Source organism: Carcharodon carcharias, chromosome 15, assembly GCF_017639515.1.
Source record: "Carcharodon carcharias isolate sCarCar2 chromosome 15, sCarCar2.pri, whole genome shotgun sequence".
Classification (NCBI taxonomy): domain Eukaryota; kingdom Metazoa; phylum Chordata; class Chondrichthyes; order Lamniformes; family Lamnidae; genus Carcharodon; species Carcharodon carcharias.
Genome location: NC_054481.1, coordinates 125489729 through 125511440, shown reverse-complemented (window position 1 = coordinate 125511440; position 21712 = coordinate 125489729). Strand labels below are relative to the sequence as shown.

Here is a 21712-nt window from a genome sequence, read left to right as displayed (position 1 = left end):
CTTTGTTACAGATGTTTTAAAATTGTGTCACAGCGGCTTTTTGAGAATCACTGCAACAACTCTGCTCTCCATTTCGCAGTCTGCATTTATTTTTATGCGAAGATGAGGGGATTTACTGAAATTAAGCTCCTCAAGAGTTACAAGCAGCAACATTTCAACAATTAAAATAATAAGTTACGTTCCAGATTCAAAAACAAATTGTGTAATTGTTTTGTATAAATATCCATTACAGAAGCAAAATAATTGGCTAATTGGAGGCAGCACTGCCCACTGTCTCAAGGGTGGAGGTTAATGCCACGAGTTTAAATATAGATGGGTTTTCAGGCCCATGTGGTATTGATTATACTCCCTACATCTGCTTCTAAATATTAAATGAAAGGAGATTACTGTAAATCATTTGGTGAACAAATATTGTGTTATGGTTTTTCACCATTGTTAGTAGTTCACATGATTGGTTCCAATTTTGGATTAAAACCTGTGCCTCAATTTGGTAAAAATGCTTTCAGTAGAAGATTCTCTTCTTCAAACTGCCATTTAGTAACTCAACATGTAGATAGTGTTCTCTTAGACTGCATTAGTTCTATCTGATATATTGAAAACAGATAAAATAATGTCTGGAGTCTCAATCATTGGAAGCAATATAGCTTTTTTGTGCATGTAATTTTCAGACACACTAAATATAGATTTGCTATTGAACTACTGTTGAAACTGAAATTAGGAAACCTCGGCTGAAATCAAAAAAAGCCTTTAAGGGGCTCCCTTAAATTCCATCCCAGCCACAAAACATAAAGGGATTTTGTTCTGCAAGAACTTTGGAGCTTAAACACTATTTTGTACCTACAATTTGGATTTGTGCATTTGACAGTTACTGTGCAACCTGTAGATTGAAGTTGTTTTTGTACAACTGCTAGACTTCCTGGACATCTTACAATGAATACTTGCACACCATCCCCCCCGAAACAAAATGCACAATAATAAGCTGCCAGATGTCTTCATTAGTTCTCATAAAATTCACTTTGTGCAGTTGCTGAAAAATAGAGTACATTTCTTTCTTATAGTTTAGCACATGGACAAGATTTTTGAATTACTTGGAAGAAAATTATATATTTTGATTTGTTAAAGACATATTGTTTCTTGCAACTACCTGATTTATGACTGCTGTTAATGATGTGCACTTAGAAAACACAAATGGCTAACGTACTGGGCTAACGTTCTGATCTCTAAGGAATATATGATTGAAAACATGTGGTTCTTTAAAAGCTATTGAGTTTTGTGAAGTGCACTCGTGGTACACGATTTTTTTGAGACTAGGTTGTACAGTAATTTTGTTTATTTTAACATGATTGATCCCAATAAGCAGTGTACCTTTATGTGCTAAGTAATTGTATATTTACATAAGGTAAGAAAAATGCATCTTGATTTTGCTGTTTCTAATTATGTATCTAAATGATCCATTCTGGGTTTTGCCTTCACCTTTAATCTGCCATGAATTTTATGAGGTGAAGCTTCTTCAAAGCAATGTTTTTCTTTTGCAGGATTAAGAATTTGGTCCATTCTTTGAACTGCCAGCATTAAATATATTATTGAAATATGATTTATTAATATAAAAATTAAAACTAAGGAACTCGTGCATGTTTTGGGGAAATTGGTTTGAAATTTAAATTGCATGTTATACTACTCAATAAAACCCTTAGTTCCTGTCAGCTGATCAAATTATACCTCTGGGTTGGAGGCATAATACTGTAAAACATAAAAACTTCCTGTCACATGCCCGGGAGTCACATGGAAAGCATCACAAAGCCACAGTAGTAATTAGCAGTGGCAATAGAAGATACAAACTCTGGTGAAATGCCAGAGGAAAGCTTCAAAAAGGTAACATATTGTTTTATAAACTCTGATTTAGAGGGGTGTTTTTTTTTTAAAGTTGTAGTTCTGCCATTGTCTGTCTATAGTAACTGGACTCTTGGAATTTTTAAGCCTTGTAGTACATTCCACTTATTCTGTCTTCCGATTACATTGTCAGGTCTTCAGAATTGTGTAAACTTTTTGGTGGAGGTATTGAAAAATCCTGTTCAATGTGTGGCCATGATGATTCCTAATTTCATTGCATGACGTTCAGACTAAAGAGTGTTCTGCAGTTAGCGGAGCAAGCCACTTAAATGGGAGAGAACCTTGACTGACCCATATTTACTTTTAACATCCCAAGAAGAAATTTCTATTCATCCTAAGTGCAAATTAGTTCAGTTGATGAGAAATATGCAAATACGAAGCAACAGACTGTGACATGTTTAAAACTATTGATGTATACAAAAAGATTTTAATTTCAAAAATAATTTTATACGTGCATTCCTAGAATGGAATTGGAAAAAGCCAAAGAAAACATTACAGGTCTATAATCCTGTCTCGTAAAGTTTGTGAATGTTTATTTGCATCATTTGTATTTTCAGTGAAGGGATACTTTTTTTGCATTAACCTTTTCTCCAGCTGTGGCTGGGAGAGTGAGCACATGATCTGCAAATTAAGAGGTATGCAAAGGCAGCGAGGTGACTTTTTTCTCTTTTAACTTTCTGTTACAATAGAAAGAGTTTCACTGATGTTATGTTCAGGTGAGGAAGGGTCAAATGGCTGCCCTCTTTTCCCACTCCTCGTTTCACCACAATAGTTTTTGTTAAAATGGATGCACTTGCCAATTCAGTGAGTGTTTAACTGTTTATGCGCTGCATTCATAAAGACACACTCAGACAGGTTTTCTTAAGTTTTAAGAAAGAGAGGAAAGCTTTGAGTCGTTTGGTACTACCGAACCTGAGTATTGCTGAAAAAAGAGATGCGCTATCAAAGCTTTTTCATCTTGAACTCATCGGGACAATTTGCAAGAAATTACCAACAATAAAGGGGAACAGCAATATATATTGCATGAGAAGAGACTGCTGATTGTTTGGCAACTGGACTTTGATGGAGGTGTTGCTATGGCGAATGCAGCATGGAACAGTTAACCGCCCAACTTTGCTTAAATTCAAATTGAGCAGGTTGACTCTGGTCAAGGCATTACCCTGGGGAATGAACCAACAAATGTAGTAGTTGTAAAAGGCGCAGTGTGTAGATATGTTCTTCTGCGTGCTTTCACACACTGGGCCCTGTCCTTTGCAGACAGAAGGAACATGTCTACATGTTGCACCTTTTTTCAACTAAACAAAAGCTTGAGGGACAATCATTCTTTGGTTTCTACCTGGTTTGAATTTGAACAAAGCTGGGCAGTTAGCTCTTCCATGCTGCGTTCTCCATGGCAACGACCAATCATGCCCACTTGCCAACCAATCAGTATTCTCTTTTCATGCAGTATGAATTGTTGCTCACCTTTACTGTTAGTAATTTCTTGTGAGTAGTCATGATAAGTACAAGACAAAAAGCTTTGATAACGTCTTTTTTTCACGATAGCTCTTACTATACTTAACCTGACCCAAGTAAAATAATAAAATGCGCTGCGTCTTTCCTGTTTGCACACACACAAGTAGATTACAGAGCAGGGAAGGATAGATTAAGCAAGTTGAAATCTACAATAAAATTAAAGGAGTATACAGTTAGTGGATGTTGGTGACTTGGCTGTCTTCAGGCTGAATTTGGTGGACTTGCTGGTTTAACGATACAGAGGAATGATTTCTCTGTTCTTCTGGCAGTAACAGCCGTGGAGTTGAGTTCTTTAAAATCTCTGTGACACATGGGGAGAGTCAACAACAGCAGACAGGGCTCAAAACGACTGGAAAATTGGGTGGAGAGAAAGAGGAAGGAACACGCTCGGGTCTTGTCCCTTCAGCGTCTCAGCTGCTTGAGTCTTGTTCTGCCCAGAAAACAGGTGCTTAAAACACACACAAGGTGAGCCTGTCACATGACCTTCACTCCCAACTGCGGGTCCAAGTAAGGTCATGGCCAGTGTTTAATTGATTACCTAATGGTTTGTTTCCACGTAGATAAATATGTGGATGCTGTGCTAATGGGGTAGGAGCTGTGGTTCATTCACATTCCCCTGAAGCTATTGACTTTGGTGGGTTTTTGCAGACAGGTAGACCCCATCTCAGTGCTGTTGGAATGTGGAATGTACAGTGATGCAAATTATATAGCCACCTTTGGCTGTGAGCTCAAGTTACTGGAATTTGGCTTTACTTTTTTAGAAAACAAAATAAGCTTCAACCCTATGCTCTTTCTTCAAAACAAATACTGTTTTTAATCCTTAAGTGTGCATGAAGTAATTGTAATTTTTTTTTTGGCCTGTCAGTTGTGATGCGTTTTTTTCGGACAAGGAGCTGGGATTTTAGTATTTCAAGCTTGTAAAGCATTTGTATTGGCTGACATCAAGTAAGCCACTGTGAAATAGAAGAGAGTTAGAAATAGACTAATAACGCAGATTATTTCCCCCTAAAGGCTCTCTGCTCCTCTCTCCTCCTCAAAACCTTCCTACTAAAATTAATCGAACTTTTGGTCACCTGTCCTAATATATGTTGTCAAATTTTGTTTGATAATGTTCCTTTGAAGTACCTTGGAACATTTTACTATATTTAAGGTGCTACACAATGGAAGTTGTTGTTTACACTGAACAGGGCAAAATAAATTAAACATGGCTATGATGCCTTCCACAACTTAGTAACCAGTTTACACACACCAGCATATGAGGTACTCAAAGGCCACCAGTGCCATGCATCTATATCCCAGCAAAGATTGATGCCTTCAGGAGAGGAAATAGGCAAAAAAATATCAAAAAGATGTACTCCTACCTGTTTGCTACTTTTTGAATAGACAAATTAGGAAATGCATGTTTGGAGTTTTCTGCACACTTTGAACTTTTGTAAAAGTTGAAATTGCAACAGCGCTAAACATGAACAAAGTAATTAGGATGTTTTTTTTCCTATCCTTGGCTGCGCCAACTAAATAAACCATTGTTCAGTGAAATGGATATCTAGACATTCTGAACTTAAATGCCTAATCAGCCATATGTTGCTTGAACTTCTGTTGGTTTTGTAATGCACAAGTGCTGTTTGAATGAAGGCTTTCAGTTCACTGAAGGTACAAATCCCTGTTCGATACTGCTGTAAATGAATTGTGCCAGGTTGGAGCATAATGTTGAACAGTATTGAGTAAACTGGACTGGCAAGACAATGAGATAAAATCTTTGACAGAGTGTGGGCAGTATTGACATTCGTTTACTACATGTTCTGGCATTTATTTAGCACCTTTAACATATCAAATGCCCCAAGGTGTTTCACGGTGGTATAATGTGACATAAATGGATGTTGAACAAGGGACATATGAGGAGGGATGACCAAAAGCTTGGTCAAAGAGCAAAAATCAAAGGAGAGGATTCAGAAGAAGGGGTTCATGATGAGAATTCCAGTGGGAGGCATATTCACTGAAGGGTGAATATGCTCGAGTTGCGAAAAATAATAATGCTCCAGCGTACGCTCCTCTTTACTTCGGAACATTCTTCTCAAGTTTTATTTCAACTAATATCAATGAAGATTAGTGGAACAAATTTTAACACTTGCTTTTTTTCAGCCTTGCCTTTTTATGCTCTGTTTTAAATATTTAAATGAAGAAAAGGCTTGCACTTACTTAACATCCTTCATGACGTCGGAATGTCCCAACATGCTTCACAGTCAATGAAGTATTTTTGAAATATAGTTACCATTTTAATGTAGGGTAATATGGAGGCCAAATTGTGCACAGCAAGATCCTGCAAATGGCAATGATATAATGATCCAATATTCTGTTATTAGTGATGTTGATGGATAAATATTGGCCAGAATACCAGGAAAAATCACCTCCTGTTCTTTGAATAGTGCTAGGGGATCTTTTGCATCCACCTAAGAGGGCAGAAGGAACTTTGATTTAATGGCTCATCTGACTGTGCAGGGCTCCCATATCATGGTATTTAACAAGTAGATTCTTTGTATCAGTGGCATGCTGTTTAAGTGTACTCTCTATAGTCAGTTGTTTAGACACTGTATTTATTCCCTTTTTAAGCATGGATGTATCATGTAGTTTAAACTAGCCTTTTCCTTGTAGAATCAATCACTGTCTTGCTATAATAAGCCTGAATGTTCAGTATGCTATGTGCTACAAATCCACAATGGTACCAAAAAATCCCGCACAGATTACGTGCATCAGGCATGGAATTCAAAGTAGCTTCTCACATTCTTAAAAAAAAACCTCAAATGTGAAGGGAACAATTTCATTTTTTAAAATGTAATTAGTTGTTTGTTAGTACAGAACTTGAGTATTGCTGAAAAAGAAATATTTTTTGTCGAAGCTTTTTGCCTTGCACTCACCAGGATAACTCAATACCAAATGCAAAGGGAACAAGAATTTATGCCACATGAGAAAAGAGTGCTGATTGGCTGAAGTGGACTCTAATTGGTAGAGGCTTTGCCATGGAGAATGCAACCGATGACGGTGACTGACAGTTAACTGCCAGCATTATTTGAAATTTAAACCAAGCTGCGTGACACTGGTAAAGGCATGACTCTGAGGAATGAACCAGCAAATGGCTGTCACTTATTTTGTTTACCTGAACACAATGTGTGTACAGGCCTGTCTGCAAAGAACAGGGCCTTGTGTATTAATATATGTAGCTCCCAGTACACGCAAGTGCGCCAAACTGCAAGCTTGACTGACGATTTTAAATTGGTTGTCAGCGTAATTCTTAGCACACTGAGGATTATTTAGCAAATGCTGTCCAATCACAGAATCACATCTAATGTTGGACACTCTATTAAGTTTTGCAGGCATGGGCTGGTTGGGTACGGTCTGTACCTTGCCCTTTGCAAACTGTGACTGGGACATGCTGTTTGATACGACCCGCCAGTCTTTGGGATGTCTGGCCTACCATACCTAGCATCACAATGGCACTGAAATTCATATACCATATTACTCATTTATGTGATAGACACATTTTTGTTCAAATATGTTCTGCCTTTCAGCAATATATTTAATTGTGTGAACAATGCACAATGTTGTATACTTGAGTGGGATGCCTTCATTCTGGAAAAAATATGTTTAGATATAAAAATCAGTGCCTACTAAAGCAGTATTTGACAGTTTGGATTTTTGTGAATAATTTTGAACCTTGAACTTAAGAATGAAATTAGGTAATGATGGGTGAGTAGGTATGCATATTATCAGGGTTTTATCAGTCATGTAATTTTGCCTTGAGGTAAAGCTGAATGCTACAGCTATTACTTACAGATTGGAACCTTTGGTATGGGAACACTTTGTTCATCCTGCCATGTATCCTGATTTTTAGTTGTGTATATATTAGTGTTTTTAGTTTTCGAATCCGTTCAAACTAACCTGTAAAATGTACTTCAAATGTATAATGACCGCTGATCATGTCAGATCTGAGCTGAAAGTTCACATGGGACAAGGGAACGAAATTCAATGAACATTGCAGGAGTTTTCAAACAATGTAATAGGCAATTACAGTGTTAATAATCTTTCTATCATCTTTAGTCTATTGTAATATTGGAGTCCTTTGCAAAATTTATTATACACTGAATTTATAGGTTTCATTAGAAGTAGACAGTAGAAGTAGATTTTCTCTTTGCTCCCCCACAGTTTGCAGAAAGCTAAATGTTTCATCCCAGGTTTTTCCAAAAAACAACACTGGTTCATTTTTCACTTGCACATTCTATCTTGTTGCCCCAGTCATCCTTAAACAGCTATTTGTAAATGTGTAAGTGTGTCAGCTACAAAAGAAGGCTAGCCTTGATTTTGAAAATTCAAACTTCAGTTTTGATCCGAGATGGCATATATTAGCATGTGAATTTGAAAAGTCAGGCCAAGCTGCTGAAAGTTATACCACCATTGCACTTGATACTGGTATATCACTTAACCGGTTTTAGAGTCACAGAGTCATTACACTACAACACAGAAGGAGGCCATACAGCTTATTAGCTCCATATCAACTCTCTGTAGAGCAATCCAGTCAGTGCTATTCGCCCACTCTATCCCTATAGCCCTACAAATTTATTTGCCTTACGTGAGCACCTGGTTTCCTTTTGAAATCATTGATTGCCTCTGCTTCAACGACCCTCGTAGGCAGCATTTCCAGGTCATTACCACTTGCTGCATAAAGAAGTTATTGCACAACCTCTTGCCCAGAACTCTCAATCTATGACCTTTGTCCTTGTACCATCAGCTCATGGGAGCAACATTTCTTTGTATACCTTATCTGAATCTGTCAATCTTGTACACTTCTATCAGATCTCCCCTCAAGCTCCTTTGCTCCAAGGAGAACAACCCTAGCTTCTCCAGCCAAACGTTGTAGCTAAAATCATTCACCCCTGGAATCATTCTTTTAAATCTCCTCTGCACCCACTCAATGATCCTTGGATCCTTCCTAAAGTGTGGTGATCAGAATTGGATTCAATGCTCTATAATTGTAGCCTAACTAGAGCTTTATAAAGGTTCAACATAACCTTGCTGCTTCTGTACCCAATATTTCTATTTATGAAACCCCAGATTACATATGATTTTCTAACTATTCTCTCAATATATCTGGCCGTCTTCGAGGATCTGTACACAGGGACCCCAAGGTCCCTCTGTCCCTGCACTTCTTCAGACCTATGCCATTAAGTCTGCATTGTCTCTTCCTATCTCTTCTGCTAAAATGTATCACCTTACACTTCTGTGTTGAATGCCACTTGTCTGCTTGTTCTTCTAGACCATCTATGTTCTGTTGCAGCTGATTTATGTCATCCTCACTGTATGCCAGAAATCCCAAGTTTACTTTCATTGGCAAATTTTAGTTTTAATTGAGATTTTATAATTTTATAACACCGGGCTTGGATTATCTGTACTTTTTACTAAGTTTTTAAATAAATTTTGACGTGTGCTTGAGCGACCACTCTGGTCATAATGTTATATGCATATTTGGTCTGGCCATATTGATACTGTGTCATCTGAAAACTGAAGGAACTGTGACTACAGAAAATAAATTTGTTTCATTGGTTAAGTGATTCAATTTTTGACTTAAAACGTAATTAAAATAATCTGGTGTTCATGCATGCTACTTGAGGGACTTAAAAAAAAAAATGTTGAATATTTGAGCTAGTTGACATGAAGAGAGGCTATATGGGTGAATGGCGTACCACACACTTAAATATTCAGTGTCAACGCCTAGTATTCTTTGGTTAAGTGTAGCACAACTGGATGCAGAGTAAAGTTGCCTAGTTACTGCCCAAATAATATGCCCAGCTCCAACATCATAAGAGGACCCCCGACTAGAGATTGTGTAAATTGTACTATACCTGTATTGTAAATTTGTCGTGTCAGCCAATCCACATTGGTACCACCTTCGCTTATCCTGCGCTTTGTTAATTGCCCAACCATCTGTGGTATGATGCCTTATTATGCTATTATGACTCTTTTGTTAGAAAAAGGACATATGCTGTTGGACCGACTCATGAGATTGATTGAAGCAGTGCCCATGTTTAATTTGGTATGTTTTTTAAAGAGGTATTGTACTTGGAAAATTGTGTATTTATCAATGCTTTCATGGTCTAACTACTACAGCAAACTGTTACATGACTATTTTCATAAATTATACACCAGTTTAAAAACAATATCGTTTTCTGTCCTTTAGAGTCTATTAAGCAAGCGCTTTCTTTAGTTGTTTCAATCAATAGGAGTACAATTGCCAAAATCATCTGGCATACTGCAAGACTATTGCTGTATATGTGCAAAACTGAAATCTTCTTGAGTGATGGTTCCTGCCAACGGTTTTAATATAATTCAACAATGCATTATAAATTTGAAACTCGTACTATTTCGCTAAATATGTCATGTTATGTGTTCTGGATAAGGCTAGAATCAGACAAAGTCATCTACACCAGATTATCCCACATTAGAATGCTATTCCTTGTTGAGTCAGCAGGAGCACTAGTGGGGCTATTACACCTCAGGATTTCTGGATGAGGGTGGGGAAAAATCAACCAGGACTCCCCTTCCTGATGACAATGGTCAGCTAGCATGCTGACATTCAATGATTAAGCTCACATAAAGAATCAACAGAGCTGCCAGAGTGCTATTGATGTTTATTTTTCATTCATTCATGGCATGTGGGCTTTGCTGGCTGGGCCAGCATTTATTAGGGGGAGATGATGGAGTAGTGGCATTGCCACTGGACTAGTAATCCAGGCTCTGGGGACCTGGGTTCGAATCCCAAGGCAGATGGTGGAATTTGAATTCAATAAAAATCTGGAATTAAAAGTCTAATGACCATGAAACCATTGCTGATTGTTGTAAAAACCCATCTGGTTCACTAGGGAAGGAAATCTGTCGTCCTTACCTGGTCTGGCCTACAGACTCACAGCAATATGGTTGACTCTTAAATGCCCTCTGAAATGGCTTAGCAAGCCACTCAGTTGTATCAAACCACTACAAAGACTCAAAGGAATGAAATCAGACAGACCACCCGGCATTGAATTAGGCATCAGAAACAACAACAACAACAACAATGGCAGCCCTGTCAACCCTGCAAAATCCTCCTTACTAACATCTGGGGGCAAGTGCCAAAATTGGGAGAGCTGTCTCACAGACTAGTCAAGCAATGGCCTGACATAGTCATCCTCACAGAATCATGCTTTACAGATAATGTGTGGAATCTTAGCATGATTTGCTTCCTTCAAGAGAGGAGGAAAAAAACTGCGCTGGGGGTAATGTAAAAAAAATTATTTTATTTTCTGTAGCCTTGCCTGGCTTCAATGCAGATGAGATTTAATTGCTCCATAAATACACCAGCGTGCAAACGGCACCGACTTTTCAAATTGTGTCTGTTATTCCTTCTTTACTTCAGTTGAACATTTTTATAACCGTCATCTATTATCTCATTACAATAACTTGAGTCTGCTGTTGGTGATTTCAGTTTTGTTTCTCCACGCTCTTCACTTGAACAAGCTTGCTAAGTAACACAGCTTGTTTAAATATTAATTTGGCTGACAAATTGGGACATGCTAATATAAGTTCCCTGTAACTGAGTTTTTTTTGCTCTAGCGTTGTTTAAAAGCCAGCAACATCAGCCCTATCCTGTTAAATTTGTGATACTTTCTACAAGCAGCCTGAGTAACTTGTAAAAAGAACCACAAAGTGCCTAACTCTGAAATAAATAAAGTAACTTTATCCACAGTAGCAGTTGTTTTCACCATAATTTCTGCAAAGTTTTAAATGCTACACTCTGGTACATTTTTTTCTTCATCTCCTTCCAAATTGAGGTAACATTCGGCTTACTAGTGCTGTCCAATTAGGGGATTTTATGTGAATCATAATTCTTCCCCTTTCCTTTCTCCTCCCCTCCTGCCACCCACCCCTTTCCCACTATGCTTAGTTTCCATTATTAAATGTTGGCACAATATTTGAAAGACTACAAAGGTCTTGTTGCTTTTGAAATATTTCAGTTATTTAGCAATCATTGATTTTACATGTAAGTGATGATGCATTTGTTATTATAAATCACTTGCTGATGTTGTGAAATTAAAAATGGTGCCCAGAAAACTACATTGCATGCCATTTTGTTTACAGTTCAGGCATACAAACAACCTAAATTATAGTTTTGGAGCAGCATAACAAGTTTCCATCTAGCAATTTCACGGGTATAATACCAAGGTTCTAAAAGACTCATCAATTCGAACATTTCAGTACGTGTTTAAAATTGTTTTGCAGCAAGTGGATTTTTGTGTTGTAAAGTGCTGTGAGCCAGTAATCCCCATCTGTGCTGCCTGTTGGAAAGATCAGGGCAGAACTTTCTCTAAGCAGCAAATGAAGCACTTTCTCACAATTTTAGTTCTCTGATTCTTTTTTCAAACAGCGGTATGTTGAAAAGCCTTGCAACTTTCTGCAGAAGCCCTTGCATGACATTAAATCCTATAATTTTTTTTCTGAAAAGTTCTAAGTTTTGCCAGAATAATTGCATTCCATTTAAAAGTTTTATGGCTGGTGCTAATTGTTGGTATTTTTAAAAAGGCTGATTTAAAAAAAAATTGTCATTTACTAATAATGAGACATGGATCAGAGAAAAGTTGATGCATGTAGCCAAACCTTCAATTTTGATTATTAATGTTACTACTAGAAGCAACTGAATGTAATGCATTTATTTCTAGCAGGAACAAATCTGGAACCAGTCAGTATGTCTTGACCAATGGGTACTAACAAAGGTTACCCAGTTTCAGCAAGATGTTGCTGAAATTAGATGCAGGGTCTTTGGTCCATAGAACAGTCCTGTTATATTGCTAATTCATCTCAATTGGGGAATAGCTCTTGAACCAACCAGCATTGCTTCTGAAGTGGAAGGATAACATTTGGCTGTAACTTTGCAATTCTTCTATTGCAAGGGACAATGTGCTTTAAGCCTTCAATAAAAACCATCTTGGTATTAAAAAATACCTTTCCCAAAATTCTACTCATTGTTTAATGGAAAACATTTGGTTGTGATGCAGATCCAATATTTCTGATCTGTCACCTGTTACAATTATCCTAGAGCCCTTCAGTATAAGGCTTCGGGCTTTCATTCAGCAAGTAACATCAGGCTTTGCATTATCATTAACACAACTCATCGTCTTTTAACTGCCATTTCCAGATGACCCTGTCGAGGAAAATGACTGAACTCTACTTAATCCTCATCCCTTGGCCAAATAACATAATTTTGGCATTACTTTCATCTCAACAGATTGTTCTTGTTTTGTTCTGCTCAACTCCATCCCTCTGAAATGGAATGCAGATATGAACTAAGCTCTTCCAACATACTCAAACTGAGGATTTAAAAAAAAGATTCTTTTGGGATATTGAGTTTTTAAAAAAAGGAAAAACATGCATTTAACATGATATCCTACTGCATCCTCCAAACATCCCAAAGCAGTTTGCAGCCAATGAGTAAAACCAGTTTATAGTCAGCTTGTTCAGTTTGTAAAATATACTTTATTGTATGCATCAGTGGGCTGCACACCTTTTAGAAAAGCTGAAGCTCATTTGCGTTGAAAAAATGAATTATCCAATTATTTGGATTAAGCAGTGTAAAAGTAATGTTTGGATTTAGAGTAGAAAGTAATTTAAATTTTCAGCAACTTTAATTAAGAGGTATAGGCTGCAGTTGCCTATACCTCTTTGGTAAGGCAGTCTCCTGGACATTACCACTTTCTCTATGCAGTATTATTTATCCTATGGTCTTGGATATACATGGCAGCCTTTAGGCCAGATCAAAGGTAAATATTTTCCCTCCCAAATTAATGCTTCTAGTTTAGCATCTTACAGTATATTAAGAATGACTGACTGAATGATGAAGCAAGATATATTACCTGTCTTTGCCTGGGTCCGCATTATTGCCTTTGACCCTAAAGTACTTACAAAGATAGCCAAACAGCTTGGTTGTTAATATGCAGTCTACCTTCCAATGTTTTGAATTCTATATGCTGTATGTTAAGGGTATTGTTCAAAGAGTGAGGAGGACCCCAGCAGCACACACAGTCGATTAATTTCTTAGTTTTGATGGAGGAAAATGCTTCAGTACTCAATATTTTGGACTGCATTTTGAAGCTTATCTGGTCACCGTTTTTTTTACACACAAACTAAGCGTTTGTGCGAAACTGAAATCAAGTAGTTGTCTTCACTTTAATCAGTAAGCTAAGGGTGGGTGACTGATTTAATGAACATGCAAATAGTTAAATTGTCTTTGTGCTCCCTGTCTTTGTTTGGAAACATAAACTATATTCTTCTGTTTGTTTCTCCCTCGGGTACTTATCTAGCCTTCCTTTTACTCCACGTGGCTGCAAGTTCTTCCTTCTAATCACTCTGATTAAAAAGTTTCTCTTGAATTCCTTAATGGATTTAATGGTGATTATTTTATACTTATGGTTCCTGGTTTTAGACTCCCCCACAATTCATTTTTGAATTTTTGCAATTCAGTATGCAAATACTGATCCAGGTATCACATTCACCTGCTTTGGTTTCTTGTGTTTGATTTTACTATGTGCAGTTACTTCATGGAGAAGTAAAACCAAGTCATGGTTTTTATGCTAAATGCGAAAACATACTAATTACTCATTTCCTGTGCTATTGATGAAGGTCTTGACTTCAACATAAAAGAAGATTTCCTAACAAAGGATCAGAGAAATGGAAAGAACTTGACGTATTATATCACATAATGGGGTGCATATGTGCATCACTTTGAGTGTTTTATTGTACAGAAAATATCAAAAAATTTCTGTTATATAGAACAGGAATCTTTGTGTTTGCAAGCCAACTAGGAAGGTCTCCTGGGAGTAAGATACAGAATTGTGATTGATGTAGATTAAACAAGTATGCTAAAATTTACGATAAATTACAGCAAAATCGACATTGATGTGAAGGCAAAGGACTAAATGGATGATAGTTAAACACAATAACAAGAAAAAAAATGTTGAACTCCTGAAACATATTGAAGAAATATTTAACCTATTATGTAATTTAATAACAGTATGAGTTTGAGACTTAGCTTTTCTCTTAATTTCTGCTTTCTCTATTCATGAAGATGTTGAACCCCTGCTGGTTCAGACCACAGACTGAAGTATGATTGTGCCAGTTACTCTCCAGTACCTTTTCCAGGTGATAATATGTGGTCCTTAACAGTTAGTATTGATAGACCATTCTACTGAAGGGGAACCACATCCAGCTCCACACCTGTTCTCATTTGATGACACAGCTGCACACTTTGAAGAAGGTTCGTGGATTGTGAGCAAGATCAGGACTCCTACCCATTTTATTTCCCTTTCTTTCCTTTACTGTTTCCTTGTTCCATTAGCCTCCAGCTGCACAGAGGCCAATTATAATATCCTTTTTGCTGCATCAGTTGAGATTAATATAGTTGAGTTCAATATAGAATAGCAATTGAACCCAGGATCTTTCTTGTCAGTATGGCATAGCTATTCACTGGATAAAATCATCTTCCAGTTTTAATGAAATCCTGATCAATTTCCTTCACACCTCCTTTTCCCAATACTTGTCATTAAATGCACCAGAGTACTTACCACCCAACAATGGGAAGGAACAACATTCAGTATATAATAATAATTGGTATATTTCATCACAGGATTTGTCAATAAAGATATGGTTAAACAGAATGTGTTCTGACTCCTAAGGAAAAAGAGTAGCTAAGTAATGAAGAAAAAGTTTTAATAATTCTCGCTATGAGATGATGTCTGTTTATATTGATCCTTTATTGCACTGGGACTTCCTCCACCAGTTGTACTTCCTCCTGATAAAATAGATGATCAGATATTTGAATACTACATAAATCCACACTTCCTTCATTTATTTTGGTGTCATTTAACTAGCTTTAAAGATTTGTTCCAGGCAAGCCTATGACAAAATGCTTGTAAAGCATCTAACACTGTCTCAAGTAAGGATGATTATTTTTGGTAGATTTGTCATGATGGTGAGAGACGCACATAAAATTGGTCTGGATTATATTCAACGACGTAGCCAGCTGCTTTGTTAGTTATTTTCCAGAATAAAGAGGCTTGGCTGCCAGGCAGTAATATTCACTGGAAACTCTACCGCCTTTGTGGATCATTAAAATTAATGAAAAGATCAGACTTCTATAAACACTGCTTGGTGCAGGCGTTTTAAATCTAATTCAAATGAATGTGCATCTAATCATTAAGAACTGGACATCACTAATATTTTATATTGATCCACCTTGCAGTTAGTCCTTACATTTACTTACTGATGGCTGAGGTTGGGACTCTGGCTGAACTCTTAGTTTTCTGAAATGGAGCTTATGTTCTGTCACATACATTGTTCAAAACTTACATTGTTCAGATTTTGTAAGGCCTGATAGTACAATACTCTATTTTTGGAACTGTCTCAGTCCTGATTGCCATTTGTTTCTGGCATTCCCTTTGAGGGAAAATTTGGCTGGAGAGGAGATGATTCAGGAAAGTTCCCTTTGATTCCAGCTGAGAAATGCTCTGTTGATTTCAGCCATGTCATTTTTAAACTGAATTGCCTGTTCTCCTGACCAAACACCATTGGGGAGGAAATTTTGTTTAACCTTCCTGTGAAGAGCTTCAGGATATCTTACTATGTTAAAGGCGCTACATAAACATGAGATATTGTTAAAAGGAAAAATAAATTCTATTACTGAAAATGATAAATTTAAAGAAATGATCTCAAACCTGTGAACACTTGAGTTCTCTTTGTATACTTGATTTATTTTATAGTTTTTTGGTGTTAGAAATTCCTTTTTACAGTAAGTACACAAAGAAAAATCCCCATCACTCCTTATGTATATTCAGAGATGGAACCTATCTCAAAATGTGATTACCAAAAACACAATGTGGCATTTGTGCCAGTCACATAGTTATATGCACCAGTGTAATATTTACACTGAATCCCAGAGTCACTCAATTATATTTAAATCTCATTTCTTGCTTGATGTTCAAAATTATATTGCAGTAAGTAGGTTGTTATTTTCAAAGGACTGTGACACCTGTAATTTCTGTACCCGATATTATACCTCCAGAAGCTTTAAAGAATATGGATTTCTTTAGGTGTCTTCATATATCTTCAACTAATAAAGTATATTTATGTTCATACTCATATTTTTATCTGCCTATTCTGCTCAGTCTCAACAGTTGGTGTATTTTGATTCACTGCTGAATGTGTGACCAAATTCTTTTGAACAGGCTGTGCAATGGTTGGAAGTGTATAAAATAGCTTTTTTTAACTCTCAGAAGCATGACTGCAATAATGCAGAATTTTACAGGATATGGAAAAACAGGTTTACTGTCATAAGTAGGGATTGTGTAGAAATGTGATAAAGACTGCTGAAAACTTTTCTGCTTGGTTTTAAGTATTTTTGAAAATGAGCTAAATAGCTTAACAAATTAGCCCTAAAGCAGAAAATTCTGCTGAAACAAGTCAGAAGTTGCTTAACTATGTAAAGTACTGTTGAATTTATGGACTTTTATTATATATTATGTAGTATCAGGTAATAGTACTTTAACATGTTCATACTTGGCAAAGCCAGAGCTAGTTGTTATGGCCCCTGTGGTTGAATACCCACTGACTTTCATTCTCAAGCTCATGCATTTAATAGGAAGTAGAGTGCAGCACTGGAAGGTGCCCATCAAGCATGGAACTGCATCCTAGCCGGAACCATGGGGTAGGATGGGGGTAAAAGTGGAAGGAGGGAAACAATTTCACTGGATTAATTGTGTTGCATAAAGATATTGCAACTGCTAGTCTACTTCTTCATTTGATTAAAATTAAACTCTGATTTCTTTAGATTCCACTACATTGGTGGTAATCCAGGAGACATTTTGTTTTAATCACTGCAGGCAGTATCCATTCGCTGTAATGTTTTCAAAATATACATAGTGATGCCATAACAGAGGGTGCCAAGGATCCCAGAGACCTCACTTAACACAGGTCTGCACTAACCTGAAAAAAGCCTGCTCTTTAATTCATAAAGATAGTAAGCATCCAGATAGTTCCTTCATTGGAAATACAAGGACACAATTAGCAAGAAGGAATGCTCATTTATATACTGCCTTACTGCATCTCTCAGTAAAGTCCAAAAGTACTTCATGTATTATGAATTACTATGGAATTGAGATCACTGTCATGTAGATGGCTGTGGCAATCATATTGTGTACTGGAGTACCTGACAAACAGCAATGAGACAAATAGTTTTGGTGGTGTTGGTTTGAGGGAAGAATAATGGCCAGGGCTCTGATAAAACTTCCTGCTACTCTTCAAATACTTCCACGGGATCTTTAACGTGCACCTGAAATATTGAGAGAGGCAGGCAGAGTCTTGTTTCCACTTGTCCTCTGAAGGATGGCATCTCTGGCAAATGCAGTGCCCCTCTTAAGTTTCAACTTGGTCCACATGCTGAAGTCCCAAAATGAGGCTTGAACCCATGGCCTATTTAAATGAGGATGCTATCAAGCTGACTGTGACAATAAGTTCACAGTGCAACGCTGTTAGCCTGTAGTAAAATCTGAGCATCATGAAACAAACCAAAGTGCATCTAGATCATTGGTTATTAGATTGATATAATTATTTTCTCCACACCTATTCTGATTGGCAGTGGAATCAAAGATTACTAGACCATGTTTAGCTGGTGGTTAGAATTTGGCAAGGATGAAATTTTTTTTTATCTGTAATGATCAGTACTGTGATTAGCAGCAGTGAGGTTTGATTGTTGTAGGAATGTGTTGCTGTGGGTTGGTGTGTAAGCACATTTGCAAAGGAGTACTAGAACACAACTTTGGCCCTTTATCCTGAGGAGTTCCTGATCTTTGTCATTATTGAAGCTGAATGGAGGTGATGCAATTTAACAACAGAGAGGAAGGAAAAAGTAAATTGTGTCTTGGGGTCTTCCAGTAGTTTACCTGAATGGTCTCTACCTTGATCATAGTTTGTACTTGGGTTGGGGTGAAAATGACAAGTTTCAACTGGCAAGCTCTTTGTCATAGTGATGGGAAGCACTGCTTTTCCTTTGCTTAACCTGCTCTTTCTTTCCTGCTCCCCTTCAGCAAATCAAAGGCACATATTTGGAACGTACTGTTTTGTGAACATAATTTTGTAATCTGTTTCTGTTTTTTGTTTGTTTTTTCCAGCCGTTACTAACATTTTGGGGTTGTTGGAGTGGCTGGATTTTTTCTGGAATTGAGCATTAAATTCAGAAGACTGAAGCCCAGGCTTACTGTCTACCTTTCACGGAGGCCAAGCCGTGAGAGGACAGAGGAAGGAACGTGGCGAATCATGACAGCGGATAAAGAGAAAGATCGTGATCGGGACAAGGAGAGAGATAGAAGGGATAAACGAGAGAATGAACATTCCAGGCCGCGACGCAGCTGCACTTTGGAAGGAGGAGCTAAGAATTATGCAGAAAGTGACCACACTGAAGATGAAGAAAATGACAAAGACAGCGCTACTAATGAGGAAGCTGGGAAAAAGTCAAAAATCAAGAAACCGCCAAAAAAGAAATCGCGTTATGAGAGAGCAGAAACCGGTGATATAACTTCATTTGTAACAGAGGATGATGTTATCTACAGGCCTGGAGGCAAGTAGTACTTCATGATTGATTTTCTGGATGATGTTAAAAAGACAGTAATGGATGTCAAGATTACAAGGCAGCAGTCTTATCAAGGGGTTCAGATGATGTCATGAACTTCAAGTATAACTTAAGCCATCTTTAATCGTCACTTAAACCCCGATTTCAGATTATGGCCTTGAAATCAGCTGTAGTTTTTTTCCCCTCTTTTTTTCCCCAGTAGTAATAAGGCATTGTGATGACATCGCCTCCATACAGTTAATGTATAAAGATCTTACCAAAGGCTGAATAATTTACTTATTTGTAGTTTATTGAAATACTTTGCAGTTTAATTCTGAGAAAATATTGTAATATATCATACTTTAATGATAACTCCACGTTGGAATGTTTTTGTGTCTAGTAATCATAAAATAGAATACAGTACATTGTCATTTGACATTCTCACCGGTATACCAGAAAATCCCACTACCTCAACATATTTTCTGCTGGCATGCTAAAAATTTTAGGCCAGAAGCCAGATTTGGAGTTGAATTTTTTACATATACTCAGCATGTTAATTTCTAATCCTGACTCGTAAAGAGGATTGAGTTTTTTGGTTATAACTGGGAAGTTTTTCACACTAATGTAATCCATTGCCTGCATGAACATTTCTTTCTTCCCGCAAGTTTCAGTACTGATCAAGTTATTGTGGAACCACATAGTGCCTTTGCAAGTTGGTAGTTTGATGATATAGTTATTATGTGAATTTTGTGCTCATTCAGATGAGATATTAATGGAGCTCAATTGCAGCCAATGTCCATTTTAGAAATTGTGAAGTCAATATAGCATAGCTAGACCCACTCCTGCCTGGACATAATTGCTTAATTCCAGTCTCAGAATGTTTTTGATGTGTAAATTTTACAATTATCTCACTGTTCACCCGTATGTGTCACCTCTGTGTGTAAATACCACCTTGTGCTGAGCTGCTACATCAGTAAGAGTAAGGGGCCAAAATTATTCAAATACTTTGTTTTTCTAGCTTTGTTCTTTTTGTCCTTTCCTGAAACCCCTTCCTTGCGATAGAAAAGGGAGAGAAGATACCGTTCAGGAACTTCCATTCATAACACCTAAGCCTAGAAAATCAGCGGCTGATTTGGCTGTGGGAAACATTGCAGCTGAGCATGATTCATTAATTCCCCAATGCCCACATACCTGTTCTTTTCAGCAAGGATCATTGGCTTATGGATCAGCAGTGCTGACGCTGGATGATTTAGTTCAGGGACATCTGGGCTATCTGTAATACTTCTAATGTCAAAGTCAGGGGTGAAATGACAGTATACTGCACAGTTACTTTTTAGGAACCATTTTTAATTGTGTTAAGTGTAGCTTATGCTCAAGATAGGCTTTATTAATCTGCAGTTTTCAAGTTCTTTTACTGGAACAGATGTATTGTAATTAGAAGCTGCAGGTTATTGTCTTTTTGATATGGGCCCTGACTTCTAATCTATAACTTTGACATAATATGTACATTGTGCTGAAATTAATTGAGTTGCAGTTTGAAAGCTATAACTTTACACAGCAAATTAAATTTAGAATAACCCTGATTTTTAAATTTTAATTTCCTACACCAGTTTTCATTTGTATAGCACATTTTAACATAAATCTCCCAATTAATGGAAAAATCAAGTGTTTTGCAAGTGGTCACAATGGTATAACTTAATGAAACCAAGGTTATTTATTGTAATACAAAATATTGTAATGCTGCCTTTCTGTTACTTGTTCAGCCAGCATTGAGGTACATCAACATCATCTTCACCACCTCTGTTTTTTGAAGATATGCTCATTATGTAGTGAGCCACAGCCAAGTGCTGTAGCGGTAAGCACAGATAGCTGCCAGTAATGGTAAATGGAAATTCCAAGACAAAATTGGAAGTTCAAATTGGAGGAATGAAAAATCTAAAGCTGATTTATCCTTGCCTGTGCTCACGTGATTGTATAAACTATTCAATCTTTTCTGTTATGATATAATTTCTCCTGATACCTCACTTGTCTGAAGGCAGCAGCACTGTAATATAAGATGATTTGGTTCCCTGCCTTTTGAGGAAAAATGTTTTCAGAAATATAGTGATTTGACTAGCAAAGGACAATCACTTTTATATTGTTGGTCTTTATTCTGGCTGAGCTTTGAGATTTTGAAGTGGTTAACTGGCACTGTACAGATCTTCTGACGTTAATGAAGGTCTACAGCAGAAATAGAAAAGTTACATATGAGACTTTGGAGCAATTACATGTTCACCTTGGGGCCCTTAAGCCAAGGGACAGAAGTACAAACAAATGAACCGTTTTTTGACTCTGCACCAACCAAGATGGTCCCAAATCACATGGCACTGATCGGCTGCTCGATCAACTTCAACTGGTGCAACCCCGGGCCTTTTCAATATTAGTTGTCCTTGAGTAGAATGATCCAGCTACAGCCCCATTGATGTGGTCAGGAATTTTCATCTTTTCACCAGCTTATTTTCACTCCTATTTTCTTTGACTTCAGTTCATTTGCACTGATTTGAAAGTGTGAATTGTTCCAGTACTATCCAGTTCTCAAGAAGTAACACAACGGGAGTTGTCATCTGGCATTGGAGAACGTTGAGGTGATGGAGA

General features: G+C 37.3%; 1 protein-coding gene across 9 annotated transcripts in view; it reads left to right on the top strand.

Moving 5' to 3' along the window:
- rerea (arginine-glutamic acid dipeptide (RE) repeats a) overlaps nucleotides 1–21712 on the top strand; it is a 505448-nt gene that overhangs the window by 99411 nt on the left and 384325 nt on the right. For 8 of the 9 annotated variants that reach the window (XR_005945305.1, XM_041206432.1, XM_041206431.1 and 5 more), the window contains exon 2: nucleotides 18642–19087. The exons of the other annotated variant lie outside the window; for it this stretch is intronic. Coding sequence is in view for 7 of the 8 variants with exons in the window: in XM_041206432.1 (XP_041062366.1) it covers nucleotides 18787–19087 (301 nt within the window). In the remaining variant the exon portion in view is untranslated. The remainder of the gene's footprint in view (nucleotides 1–18641; nucleotides 19088–21712) is intronic. 9 annotated transcript variants of the gene reach the window in all.